Source organism: Ornithorhynchus anatinus, chromosome X1, assembly GCF_004115215.2.
Source record: "Ornithorhynchus anatinus isolate Pmale09 chromosome X1, mOrnAna1.pri.v4, whole genome shotgun sequence".
Taxonomy (NCBI): Eukaryota; Metazoa; Chordata; class Mammalia; order Monotremata; family Ornithorhynchidae; genus Ornithorhynchus; species Ornithorhynchus anatinus.
In genome coordinates this window covers 73,401,549-73,416,184 of record NC_041749.1, presented here as the reverse complement: position 1 = coordinate 73,416,184, position 14,636 = coordinate 73,401,549, and the positions used below count along the sequence as shown (strand labels likewise).

At 39.9% G+C, this 14,636-nt stretch overlaps 1 protein-coding gene across 2 annotated transcripts in view; it reads left to right on the top strand.

Moving 5' to 3' along the window:
• Positions 1–14,636, top strand: part of CACNA2D3 (calcium voltage-gated channel auxiliary subunit alpha2delta 3) — a 1,019,762-nt gene that overhangs the window by 931,014 nt on the left and 74,112 nt on the right. For both annotated transcript variants that reach the window (XM_029052259.2, XM_029052258.2), the window contains one exon: positions 10,800–10,861. In XM_029052259.2, coding sequence (XP_028908092.1) covers positions 10,800–10,861 — 62 coding nt within the window. The remainder of the gene's footprint in view (positions 1–10,799; positions 10,862–14,636) is intronic.

The window sequence follows — 14,636 nt, the reverse complement described above, 5'->3', positions numbered from 1 at the left end:
ATAGTAGTGCTTTTAAAAAGATGAAAAGGTGGAATGGTAACCTGAAGGTAACTTGTAATGGCAGAGGTTGGCATGTTTTAGGATTCCTGCCAAGATTGCTCAGCTGAGTGAATGCAGGAACAGAAGAACTGAGGGTTAACAGAGGGATAAGGATGCAAAGAAGTAGTACAAATTGATGGAGAAGAAGGTGTTGACAGTATGTACCTTTGAATCTAGGAAAAGGAGGGTCTTTAGGTAAGCTAGGTGAAGAGAGTCCAGTAATTAAAGCTTTTGGTGGAGGACAAAGATAGTTTTGGAAGGAAGAGGAAGTGGATGACTGACAGATTGGAAACCTATGGTTAGAAAATAATAATTCACAGTTGGAGGATGCACAAGGTCAGGGAAAATATTGGGGTATCTAAAAGAAATCAACGATTTGAGGTAAATGATGATTAGACTGCCCATCCAATTGGGAAGCTCTCTTCCTCTTACCTAACTTCACCTCACTCCCATTGCAACCCACTCCGCACATTTTAACACCAACCTACTTACTGTGCCTCTATGTCATATCTCTTACCATTGACCTCTTGCTCACACCTTCCCTCCTGCTTGAAACTCTCTCTCCCTTCATAGCCAATAGATCACCACTCCCCAGGTTCAGATCCCTTTAAAATGGCATCTCCTCCAAGAAGCTATTGCTGACAAACCTCTCTTCTCTCACCTCTATCCTCTCACCCTTCTGCATTGCCTAGGCACTGGGGAGTACCTTCCAAGTACTTTTATAATCAACACACTTAATGTACTTACTTGACTATGTGTCTGCTGCACAAAATTGTAAAGTCTTCAAGGCCAGGGATCATGTCTACCACACTATTGTATTGTCCTTTCCCAAATACTTGGTAAAGTGCTCTGCACCCAGTAACCAATTAATTAGAGAAGCAGCATAGCTTAGTGGATAGTGCACTGGCCTGGGAGTCAGTAGGTCCTGGGTTCTAATCCCAGCTGTGCCACTTGTCTATTGTGTGACCTTGGGCAAGTCACTTCACTTCTCTGGGCCTCAGATAGCTCATCTGTAAAATGGGAAATGAAGACTGTGAGTCCCATGCAGTACAGAGATTGTGTCCGACCTGATAGCTTGTATCTACCCCAGTGCTTAGTACAGTGATTGGCACATAGTAAACACTTAACAAATGCCATAAAAATGAATAAAGCAATAAATAAATAACATTGATTAAATAGAAGAAAGTTAAAAGTCAAAATGTATACGCACACTAATGTTAAAAACCTAAAAAATCCAAACCAAACAAAAAACCCAAATAACCTACTAGGAGTCTGGAAGCTATTGAAAAGCACTATTTTAGCAGCCCAGGTTAAATGTCTGCCTCAGACAAAAAGAAACAGGTGATGAAACAGAAACCTCACATAGCTAAGTGGCTAGGTACCTAGCACAGTGTTCTGCATATAGTAGCTGCTTGATGAGAGGTGCTGCTATTGATGCTGATGAAATAAGAAGTAAGCAGGAAATTAGGCAGGCCAAAAAGGAACTTGAAGAACAGCTTGCAAGGGATTTCAAAATTAAAAACCAAAGCCAGATGTGAGGTAGAAAATTAGTGATGCCATTGGACAATCATGGTGTCAAGAGACTAAATGAATTCTCCATTCATTCATTCACTTGTATTTATTGAGCACTTACTGTGTACAGAGCACTGTACTAAGCACTTGGAAAGTACAATTTGGCAACAAATAGAGACAATCCCTACCCAACCATGGGCTCACAGTCTAGAAGGACAACAAAATAGAAAACAAAACAGAACAAGTAGACAGGCATCAATAGCATACTTGGACCTTTCCTGAGGAAGATGTTGAGAAGTCCCATAATCAAATTGTGTTTTGTGGCAGATAGGCTAAAGGAACTGGATCAATTGTGGAGACCACTTTGAATGTTTTAAACCACATTGTGATAAGAAAGATGAAAACATTTTTGGGTCTGGATGGCTTTCTCCTAAGATTTCTAAAAAAACTCAAATGAGAAGCAGCATGGCCTAGTGGATAGAGCATGGGTCTGGGAATCAGAAAGACCTGGGTTCTAACCCCAGCTCTGCCACTTGTCTGCTGTGTGACCTTGGGCAAGTCAATGAACTTATCTGTGCCTCACTGAACTTATCTGTGTCTCAGTTACCTCACCTCTAAAATAGGGGTTAAGACTGTGAGCCCCATGTGGGACAGGGATTGTGTTCAATCCGAATTGCTTGTATCCACTTCAGTGCACAGTATATTGCCTGACACATAGTAAGTGCTTACCAAATACCACTATTATTATTATTATGAGCAGATGCAGAATTTCTGGCAAAGTTAATACACCTTAAATGTGGTCATTGTACAGAATGCTGTCAATGCAACTGCCATTTATTAGAAGGGATCCAGAGGTAATGATGAAAATTGTGGACCAGTGCATCTCACTTCTGTACCTGGAAAATTGTTAGACTTTATAATCATTTAGCATCAGGTGAACACTTCGAAAAACACAATGTTGCAAGTAAAGAAAGATGGATCTCTAAGGAACAATTATGCTTCACTAATCTATACAAGTTGTTTGTAAGCATATGTGTAGAAGGGAAACAGTAAAGATAATATGCTTAGAACTCAACAAGGTTCCACACCACTTTCCCAAAAACCAGACTAATCATGGAACTGTAGGAAATGTTCTGTCATGGATAGAAAACTGGCTAAAAGATAAGTGGCATAAAATAGGGAATACATGAATGAAGCATAAATATTTGGGTCCCCCAGGGATCATTATTAGTATCAGTTTTGTTTACCATCTTCATAAACTATCCAAAGGAGGGAGTGTTCAGTAAAATCTCCAAGTTTGCTAATGACATTAGAGCTCTTCTGTGTGGTGAAAAGCTATACAGATGAGAAAAAATGACAGGAAGACCTCGTAAAACTATTTTACTTCGATTGTGAGCCCTGTGTGAGAGAGGGATCGAGTCCAACCTGATTGTCTTGTATCTACGATTGTCTTGTATCTACCCCAGAACTTGGTATATATTAAGCATTAAACAAATATTATTATGATTATTATTAGAAAGGTTCCCTGGTGCTTCAACTTAAAATGAATATTGCTTGCAGTGAAAGACTTTATTCCATTTTGTATTGCTCAGTCTGTAGATAATACCGTAATACCATATTTGCAAAAACCCCCGAAAACTATGAATTGCCTTTAATATAATCAAAACCTCACTAGGGAGAGAAAGTAAATAGCTATCTCCAGAATCAGATGAATTGAGAAACTGGGGCTAATGCAAAAGGCTCCCTAAAGAAGGAAATTCAGAAACTTCTTATTCTCATTAACTATCATTTTCAAGAAGATTACTTTGTGGACATGACCTAAATGTAAATTTGTATCTGGTAGCCAATATCATAGATTTTAAACTGAAGAACGGTCTTTTCCCTAAATAAAGCTTTATTATATGGGTATGAATTAAATAATAAATAATATTTTCCTTCAATATTTCAAGATTGAAGGAGTAAATAAAATTGGCTGAGCTCAGTGACTTATCTGAAGTCACTGAAGTATTCAATGATGGAATAAAGGCTATCTCTCAAAATTCTAGATCAGACTCGTGTGTGTGTGTGTGTGTGTACATGTGCATTACATGTTGTATACTATTTACAAAAAGGATTTTTGTTCTCTGACTATGCTACAAGTTCACACAGCTGACAGGAAATTATTTCTAAATGAATGCAATATGAAAATGTTACTTTATTTCCATTTTACGCATAGCATTGTTACGTTATGAATTTCATGTTACACATAAATTCATGTCAATTAAGATGATATGAAATGCATACATGATTTCATCGTGAATGCATTTGAATATAATGGCACTGGAAATGTAATTTGTACTCAAATTTTATAAATCTAAATAAATAAATGTTAGTGGCGGAAGTCACATTTAGCATATTGCAGTAATTTTTTTTGTTTTTCTCATATTAATTATGAACTTCCTTTTGCAATCAAAATCCTCATATCATTTTTGAGCCTAAAATATTCTCACTCTTTCTTACTTCTGTTATTCAGGATACTTTTGACCACTAGGGAAGTCTAACTACCAGAGCCCAAGATTATCTGTCTTGCCTTCAGGCATTTTCCCAATAGCTACCCCAGTGACTACCTACCACTCATTAGATTTCATACTGAAGTAAGATAGATGGACAGAGCAGAGATTTCAAAGAGGACACTGCCAACAGTGAGATATTTATCAGTGTGAGCAGGGGTGGCCGATATGAAAGGCTGACAAATCCCTTCCATAGTATGTGCATGTAAAGATTGCTTCTTGTTGCCCTTTTGTGTCTGGTTCAGTTCTCCCTCATAATGTCACAATCTTCTTGATTCCCTTTTACAAAAGAGTCTTCCCATTTCCAACTCATGTATGCTGCACTGATATGCTTACTGATGCGTTCATCTGTCCACTTCTAAGCCACATTGTCTGAGGTTTTGGTTCATTGTGTTATAAAAAATGAGCTTGCAGTCCCCCTGTAGATTGTAAGCTCATTGTGGGCAGGGAATGTGTCAGTTTATTGTTGTATTGTACTCTTCCAAGCACTTAGTACAGCGCTCTGCATACAGTAAGCGCTCACTATATACAATTGCATGCATAAAATTATTTCTTCTGTTCACCCCACATATCTACCCCATTTCAACTTGGGAATCCTGCTGTTGTGTATTTTCCTTACATATTCCACCTAGTGAATGTGTGATGTGATAAGTATTGCTGCAGTGTAACTGTTCTGTGTTCCATTACCTCACCATTTGTGATCCTGTCTTATCATTTGATGCACCATGTTCAGTAATGGACAGGGATCACCATTCAGCCATACTAGCTTTAAACTATATATAATAGAAACATAAATCAACTAATGTAGATATATTGGCTAACAAGACATGAGGCATACCTATCTTCTTTGATTCCCAGAAGTTCAAGTATGTATCCTACCTGTATGACAAAAGAGACTCACTAAAAAAATGTGTGTGTTTGGCTCATTGAATTGGAAAACCAAAGTCTGTGCTTTTATGTCTCTTATTTTAATTGTTAGCCCTTTAATAATTGAGAGCATATATGGGTTACTGTCATTGTGTTGATTTATTGCATTAGGGATATTGTCATTTGTCATGAATTATTGATGCGTGCATATTTGGTATATATAACTAAGTGTACTTTTTCCATACAGACTTAATAATGAGGAACACTTGTGAATTTACTTGAATATGGATCACCTCATTAACTATAGGAAAAATGTTTAAGCTCTCTCAGGTTTTATGAATCGGATCACTCTGGTGGTGTTTATGTTATACTTGCCATTTACATTTTAGTTAAGTAGTTTATAGCCTTGTCAAATATCCACTTGAATAAGAATACAGTCAATGGATAGAAGGTTGGCTGAAACACTAAACAAAAGGAATGAAAAACAGGTATAGACCAGTTTGGGAAATTGTGTGAACACCATTAAGGATGTCTGTAAATAAAAGTTTAACTTGTGAACCAAAAGAATAAAGGAATATAGATCAAAAGCAGTAAATTAGATTAAATGTAAAAAGGTAGAAATGGAAACATCTAGCGAAAAATGATCTAAAGCCCAGATATGTAGTGGGTCACTGGGAAGAAATTGAGAAAGAAGCAGTATTAGAGAAGACCTGAATGATAGCAGGCAGCAAAGTAGACATCTGGTTTCCATGCAATATGGCAGGAGTAAAGGCCAGTACAATTTTGGCATGCTTTTGAAAAGGTCTCGTGCCAAGGAGTGGAGAGGGGTGAGAAAGCACCTGCAATCCTGCATCTAGTTATGGGGCACCAGAACCAGAAAGATGTAGGCAGTTTGGAGAGAGATCAGAGAAGTGCCACAAAAATGATTAATGGAATGAAGGCATTGACTCATGAGGAAAGATTAAAGGCACTAACTATGTATAGCTTCAGTAAGCATCAACTAAAGGGGGTAGATGATAGAGGGCTACAAGTATGTAGAAAGCATAAACACCAAAGAGGGAAAAGATTCATTAGTGGAGGATTTTTTTTAAGGCTTAAATTGGAATAATGGTTGAACTTAGGAAATTGAGCATTCAGGGTGGATAAAAGAAGGAATTATTCAGTGACAATGAATAGATCACAAATGTTTCAAAAGAAAGAATATGGACATATGTCTTGAAATGAGGAGAAAAATGCAACAACGTTGTGCGTGAGTTCTTCCACCAACTTTTATAATCAGTTTCTACTGTTATATTGGAATTTATAATACCTTTAAAAGGAAGTATATGTCTCTGTGTGTGATGAACTTTCATATTGATAGGAAGTTACCAATGAAAAATGACAAGTTCAGTTATAGACAGCCACCTTAAGGCCTATTTTGGTGTGTTATTTTAAAATACTAGTTTTCACTGGAAAAAAGAAAAGAAGTTTCTAAATCCCATTCTAGAGTGATATTTTAGAGGAAAACAAATGCATGATTTCCCTGTTAATTCAACCATGAAAAAAAATGATAGATCAACAGTTACGGGAGTGAATTTCAACCAGATTGGCCTCAGTCAGCTTTAATAGACTGTTGAAGTCAATCAATCAATCGTATTTATTGAGGGCTTACTGTGTGCAGAGCATTGTAGTACGTGCTTGGTAGAGAACAATGTAACAGACACATTCCCTGAACTTACAATATAAAAGGGGATATACACATTAATATAAATAAATTATGGCTATATACATAAGTGATGGGGGGCTGGGGGTGGTGTTGATGAGTAAAGGGAGCAAATCAGGACAATGCAGAAGGGAGTGAGAAAAGAGGGAATGAGGGCTTAATCAGGGAAGGCCTCTCAGAGGAGATGTGCCTTCAATAAGGCTTTGAAGGTGAAGCAGTGTGGCTCAGTGGAATGAGCATGGGCTTGGGAGTCAGAGGCCATGGGTTCCAATCCCGGCTCTGCCACTTGTCAGCTGTGTGACTTTGGGCAAATCACTTAACTTTCCTGGGTCTCAGTTACCTCATCTGTAAAATGGGGATTAACTGTGAGCCTCACGTGGGACAACCTGATTACCCTGTATCTCCCCCAGCGCTTAGAACAGTGCTCTGCACATAGTAAGCACTTAACAAATACCAACATTATTATTATTATTAAGGTGGGGAGAGTAATTGTCTGTTGGATATGAAAAGGAAGGGCGTTCCAGGTCAGAGGCAACCTGTCGGCAAGAGGTTGGTGGTGAGATGGACAAGATCGAGGTTCAGTGAGTAGGTCAGCATTAGAGGAGCAGATCGAGTGTGTGGACTGGGTTGTAGGGCAGTAGAGAGGTGAGGTAGGAGGGGGCAAGGTGATTGGGTGCTTTAAAGCTGATGGTAAGGAGTTTCTATTTAATGAAGAGTTGGATAGACAACCCATTTGAGGTACTTGAGCAGTGGGGAAAGACCGACTGAACATTTTTGTAGAAAAATGACCCAGGCAGCAGAGGAAGTATGAACTGGAGTGGGGAGAGACAGGAAGCAGGGAGGTCAGCAAGGAGGCTGATAAAGTAATCAAGGTGGGATAGCATAAATTCTTGGATTAACATGGTACCAGTTTGGATGGAGAAGAAAGGGTGGATTTTAACAATGTTGTGAAGGTTGAATTGACAGGATTTAGTGATAGATTGAATATATGGGTTGAATGAGAGAGACGAGTCAAAGATAAACCCAAGGTTTTTACGGGCTTGTGAGATAGGAAGGATGGAGGTGCTGTCTACCAGCGTGGTGTAGTGTAGTGAAAAGCAGCATGGTGGAGTGGATAGGACATGGACCTGGAAGTCAGAAGGTCATGGGTTCTAATTCTGGCTCCACCACTTGTCTGCTGTGTGATCTTGCGCAAGTCACTTAACTTCTCTGTGCCTGTTACCTCATCTGTAAAAAAAAAATGGAGATTAAGAGTGTGAGCCCAGTTTGGGACAAGGACTCTGTCCAACCTGATTAACTTGTATCTACCCCAGCACTTGCCCATCTCAAGGTCACACCTGGGGAGTTTCCAGTACTCTACCAGTCTTGGCTACAGGAGGGGAGAGTCAAGCAGAGGTATAATCCTAGCTTCAGCAGTGGCTATCAAGTGGAAGGCAATCTGCTACGAGTCAGAACTCACCCATGCTGGGCAGCAGCGGCATGGGAGAGAGTCGAGGGTGGAGATTCGAGTTTACTGCGAGGAAGGCGACAATGGTAAACCACTTTAGTATTTTTATCAAGAAAACTCTATGGATACACTACCAGAACGATTGCAGATGGAGAGCAGGGCATTCTGGGAGATATGTTTCCGTGGTGTAGCTGTGGGTCAGAAACGACTCGAAAGCATAAGACAGGACAAGACCCCAGTGCTTAGAAATGTGCTTGGCATATAATAAGTGCTTAACAATTACCATAATTACAGTGATGGGATAGGAGGGGACAAGATTTGGATGGAAAGATATGGAGTTCTCATTTGGATATGTTAAGTTCGAGGGGATGGCAGAGTGTTAAAGAAGCTGCCACATTCGACTTACGACTGTAACCTAGGTGTATGTCTAAACATTGTGTGGCAAGTCAGGATCACAAACATTAAGGTTCTGGAGAGCAATTAGACTACTAGAATCAAAGCAATGCTTGTCACATAACACCTTAGATGGATGAAACATGTGAAGAGAATGGGTAACAGCAGGACACAAAACCTTACGGTGAGCTTAAGTAGAGTAACCAAAAACAGAAGACAGAAGAAATACTTTAAAAGCCCAGTGAATTGAAAGCTCAACTGATACAGTATGTTCAACTGGCATAGTAGTTGGACAGTTGGGAAAAAGCACTGGAAGACAGATGAGCCTGGCATGCATTGATCAGAATGGTGCAGAGTCTTCAGGAATATTGTATGACAGAGAGGGAAAAACAAAAATGGTACCAGCACTATAGGAATCAAATGCAACACTGCAGCATTAGACATTCTATGTAGAATTGATTATGTCTTGCAATGATCTTTTCAGAACATTCATACACAGATGTAAACATAGGTCTTCATCAGGAAAGGTGGATGAGTCCCAGTCCTGAGACTTCAGGTCCAAAACCTGCACAAGATCAATGAGAGATGGGACTGTGTCTACGAAATATCGTACTCTCCCAAGTGCTTCGTACAGTGCTCTGCATTGATCAGTGATATTCACTGAGAGAATCACCATGTGGAGAGCACTGTACTAAGAGCTTGGCGGTGTACAGCGTAATAGAGTCGGTAGAAAGAATCCCTGCCCTGAGGGAGTTGAATTGATTACATTGCTAGGGGTTTCCTTATCCCTGTCAGTGATGTCCCCATTAAGCGAGTAGATAGACAGGAGTATAGGACATCGTGAAGTGTATGTGTGGTCTTCACCCACCTTAGCCAGCCAGCTACGGGCAAAGTGGAACTAGAACCCTGGACTCCAGGGTTTTATCATCTAAATACAAATTTCCTCACAAACAATTATGTTATGATAATTTATCAACAGGACATTTACTTAAAATGTATTTAGCAGCTCATTTATAACAGAATAGGAATTCAAAAAGTTTTTTTAATCCAAATTTTAGCATCTCAGTAACAAATCTCTATCATTTCCTTAGCATAAGATCTGTACTCTGTTGCCTCAGGTGTGGTGCTTGGGGGAATTGACAGAAATAGATTATAGATTTTTTGTGTTCTTTTGCATGAAAAACTGAAGCTGCTTCTTAAGGATTGTCTCCAGGTGACAAATTCAGTGAGGAAAGTTCCCTTCAGAATATCGTCCACCATCTCTCTGAGGTTTGCCACCACCTAGGGACAAAATGATTAAACATTTTTGTTTCTTAATGATGAATTGTCAGTGGCAAATTGTCATAGCCTTTAAAAGGTGAAACAAGTTTTAGTACATACCTGTTCAGTGTGTGTCTAAGTAATTTAATATTAATGTTGATTACTCCTTGATCTATCTGGAGGAAGAAGATCTTTCATCTTTAAAATGAAGCACAAATGATTTTAATGATAATTGTGGTATTTGTTAATCTCTTACTCTTTGCCAAGCACTGTGCTAAACACCTGTCCTGATACAATACCATCCTATCGAATGCAGTCTCTCTACCACATGGGGCTCACAATCTAAGGGGGATTATAAGATCCTTGAGGGATCATGTCTACTAACTCTGTTGTATTGTACACTCCCAAGCACTCAGCACAGTGCTTTGAGCATACTGAATCCTCATTAAAAACACTGACTGTTTGGTTGATAGATGGAGAACAGGAATTTAATCCCTATTTTACAGATGAGGAAAATGAGACCCAGAGAAGTTAAGTGATTTGCCCAAGCAGGGAAGTATCAGAGCTGGGATTAGAACCCTAGTCTTCTGACTCCCAGGCCCAAGTTCTTTCCCCTAGGCCATGCTACTTCTCATGTTATTGATATTTCCAGGCTATTCAGTCTTTGGGCCACTTTATAGGCCAAGATACTTAGTCATAATGCAGGGGCTGAGTCCACAAAAATAAAGTACTTGCACGTCTTCCCTTTACACAAAGCTTTGGGTTGGCAACAGGTGTATGAATTTAAACAATTCTTTTCTGGCCTTCCAATTTGGCTCTTAAGCAGTGAAGGATTGTGCTCCTGTATATCCTTTTAATGTCTCAATTCCTTACTTGCTAAACAAACATTTAACATCTCCCTCAAAAGTATCACTGTAACCTGTGCTTTAATGTTTTTTCTTTTGTTTGCTGTCATGGTTAATCTTCAATGGATCTTAAATGATTGGGCAAAGGATTTCTAATACCTTGTTTTATTTATAATTTGTACCAGCTGTAGGCATTCAGATGAAACTTGAATTTTTCCAGAGGAAGTTCTGGACTGCCAGCAGACAGGTAAGGTGTAATCAGTATACAGTGGCATTAGCTACTCTGTTATTACACAGGTGTTCACACTTGGGCATATTTAGCCTAGAAGTGCCAGATTTCCGATGAATGTTTGTAAAACTCATTGCCAGCTACTCAGGTTACCTTTCATTTCTCTGTAAAATAAAAGGACTATCAGCATGTTAAACACCACGGCTGTACAAAGCAATGAATAATTGCTTCATTGCAATTGCCCGCTTCCTTTCACTCAGCTACACCAGCATTCTGCTCCACCTCACCTCACCTACTCACCATCTTGGACGCATGCTCGATCTCATCATCTCTAGTCACTGTATATCACCAACTCTGAAATTCTACTCTCCAACCACAACCTTCTCACATGATTTCTTTCCACCATCCCCATTCACATCCCACCCACTACCACAGAACTGTCCTGCTCCCTACAGAGACCTTCAGTCTCTCAGCCCTCTCCAGTTTTCCAAAGTTATCATGTCCCATTTGGTCTCCATACTCAGCCTACCTTCTCTCACACAAATCCACACCCTCAACAGTGCCCTCTTTAGTGTACTCCTTTGCTCCCCTGACCCTGTGTCAGGAGACTGACAGCAAGAGTATGGTCTCAACCATGCTTTAAGACACAGACCAAACTAAAGTTCTATAAGACAGTTGTAATGTCCAAGCAGGTTCTCAAGAGGAAGTCTCTTGCTACCTTACAAAATCTACATTCTCCACCTATGCCTCTGACCCTTTCCACCTAATCAAAACACCTTATCTGCCCACCCAGACCTTGGTCTTTAACTATTCATTTTCCAATGGATCCTTTCCCTCTGCTTTCAAACATGCTATTATAAGCCCTACCCTAAAAAACACACAAACCTCACTTGACCCCATGGCCCCCTCCAGTTATTGCCCTAACTTGCTCCTACCATTCCTCTCCAACTCTTTGAATGCGATTTCTACACTCACTGCCTTCACATCCTCTTTTCCAATTCTCCCCTAGACCCCCTGTACTCTGGCTTCCACCCTCTTCATGCAATGAAAACTGCTCTCTCAGAGGTCACCACTGGCCTCCTTACTTGCCAAATCCAGTGGCCTCTATCTTAATCCTCCTCAACATCTCCAGTGCCTTTGATGGTAAGGACCACTGGCTTCTCCTGGAAATATTATCTAACCTTGGCTTCACTGGCAGTGCCTGCTCCCTATCTTCCTGACTACTTCTCAGTCTCTTTCACTGGTTTCTCCTCTTCTTCCCACACTCTGTGGGGGCCCCTCAAGTTTAGATTCTAGATCCCATTTTATTCTCCATCTACACCCACTCTCTTGGAAAACTCATTTGCTCCCACAGCTTCAGTAACCATCTCTATGTGGATGATTCCCAAATGTATCTGTCCAGGACTAACCTCTCTCCTTCTCTGCAGTTCATATTTTTTCCTGCCTTTAGGACATCTCAACTTAGGTATCCCACTGACACCTCAAATTTAACATGACCAAAACAGAACCACTCATCTTCCCATTCATACCGTCTCCTCATCCAGCCTTTCCTATCACTGTAGACAGCACTGCCATTCTCCCTATATCACAAAATTGATAATCTTGGCACTATCCTTGAATCATCTTCCTCATTCAACCTACACTTTCAATGTATCATGAAATCCTATTGGTTTTCCCTTCACAACATCTCTAGAATCCACCCTGTCTTCTCCATCAAAACTGCTACCACACTGATCAAAGCATTTATCCCACTTTAACTACTAGACTGTGAGCTTGCTGTCGGCAGGGAATGTGCCTGTTTATTGCTGTGTTGTACTCTCCCAAGCACTTAGTACAATACTCTGCACACAGTAGATGCTCAATCAGTACTATTGAATGAATAAGCCTCCACACTGACCTCCCTGCCCCCATCTCTCCCCTCTCCAATCCAAACCTAACTCTGCTGCCCAATTTTTCTCAAGAAACTATTCAGTCCAGTAGTCCCCGCTTGTGATAAATCTCCAGTGACTGCACAGCCATCTCCACATCAAACAGAAATTCCTTACCATTGGCTTTAAAGTACTCCATTAGTTCTCCCTCTCCTCTCTCACCTCACTGATCTCTCAGCCTGCACATTTCACTTCTCAAACACTAACCTATTCTCTCTACCTCAATCTTGTCTGTCTCACCACAGACCCCTTGCCAGTGTCTTCCCAACGGCTTCCCTCTGGCCTGAATTGCCCTCCCCCTTCATATCTGACCGATGATTTCTCTACCCACCTTCACAGCCTTATTAACATCACATCTCCTCCAAGAGGACTTCCTTGAATACACCTTCATTTCTCCTATTACCCCTTCTTTTTCTGTCCCTTATTTTGGCTCTGTACTGCTTAATCACTTGATATTAACCCCACCCTCAGCACTACAGCACTTCTGTACGTATCTGTACAACTTGTTCATTCCAAGCGCTTAGTACAGTGCTCTGCACATAGTAAGCGCTCAATAAATACTATTGATTGAATGAATGAACTCTGCCTTTTCCCCTATCTGTAATTTATTTTAACAGGTCTCACCTTCTAGGCTGTAAGCTCCTTGGTGAAGGGGTAGTGTCTACAGATTTATTGTCTTGTATGCTTCCAAGTGTTTAATACAGTGCTCTTGCCTCAGTAATTGCTCAATTATTATTATTATTATTGCTCAGTAATTGCTCAATTAATAATTACAAAAGAGCAGTTTCAATGGCAAAATCAAAGAGCCTCCTGAGTTTAGTGCATTTTGGATGATTTTGCTACAGATTAACTCAGATATGTCCATTGTAGCTTTCCACATTCTCAGTTGCTATATGACTCTCTCATTCATTTTAAATTCTTAGTTCAATTACAAATTAAGTTGTATAATTAAATTATTTGAAATATCTGTGTTCGACCTGATTATCTTGTAACTACCCAAGCACTTATTATAGTGCCTGCCACATAATAAGTGCTTAATAATAATAATAATAATATTGGCATTTGTTAAGCGCTTACTTTGTGCCGAGCACTGTTCTAAGCGCTGGGGTAGACACAGGGGAATAAGGTTGTCCCACGTGGAGCTCACAGTTTTAATCCCCATTTTACAGATGAGGTAACTGAGGCACCGAGAAGTTAAGTGACTTGCCCAAAGTCACACAGCTGACAAGTGGCCGAGCCGGGATTTGAACCCATGACCCCTGACTGGAAAGCCCGTGCTCTTTCCACTGAGCCACCACAGTTATTACTATTATTTTTATTATTATATCTGTCTTCTATCATAATTCCCTTTGTCCTCTTGACCACTCATATGTAAATCTTCCAAGTGTGTTAGATTGCATGAATATGCTATGTTTTCTGTTTGGGGTAAGATATATTTATTAAACTGAGCAATGTTGGGTGGAACTATTCATTCATTCAATGTATTTATTGAGCGCTTACTGTGTGCAGAGCACTGTACTAAGCATTTGGAAAGTACAGTTCAGCAATAAAGAGAGACAGTCCCTACCCACACCGGGCTTACAGTCTAGAAGTGGGGAGGCATACATCAAAACAAGTAAATAGTCAACAATATGATAGAGTTATAGATATATACACATCAAAACAAATAAACAAGCATCAATATAAATTGATAGAATTATAGTTATATACATATATCATAGTTCTGTGGGACTAGGGGAAGAGCAAAGGGAGCGAGTTATGGTGACATGAAAGGGAGGGAGAGCTGAGGAAAAGGGGGGCTTAGTCTTAATAAATAATTTAAAAGACTCACAAAGTTTCACATGGGTGAATGGAAAAGCTTCATA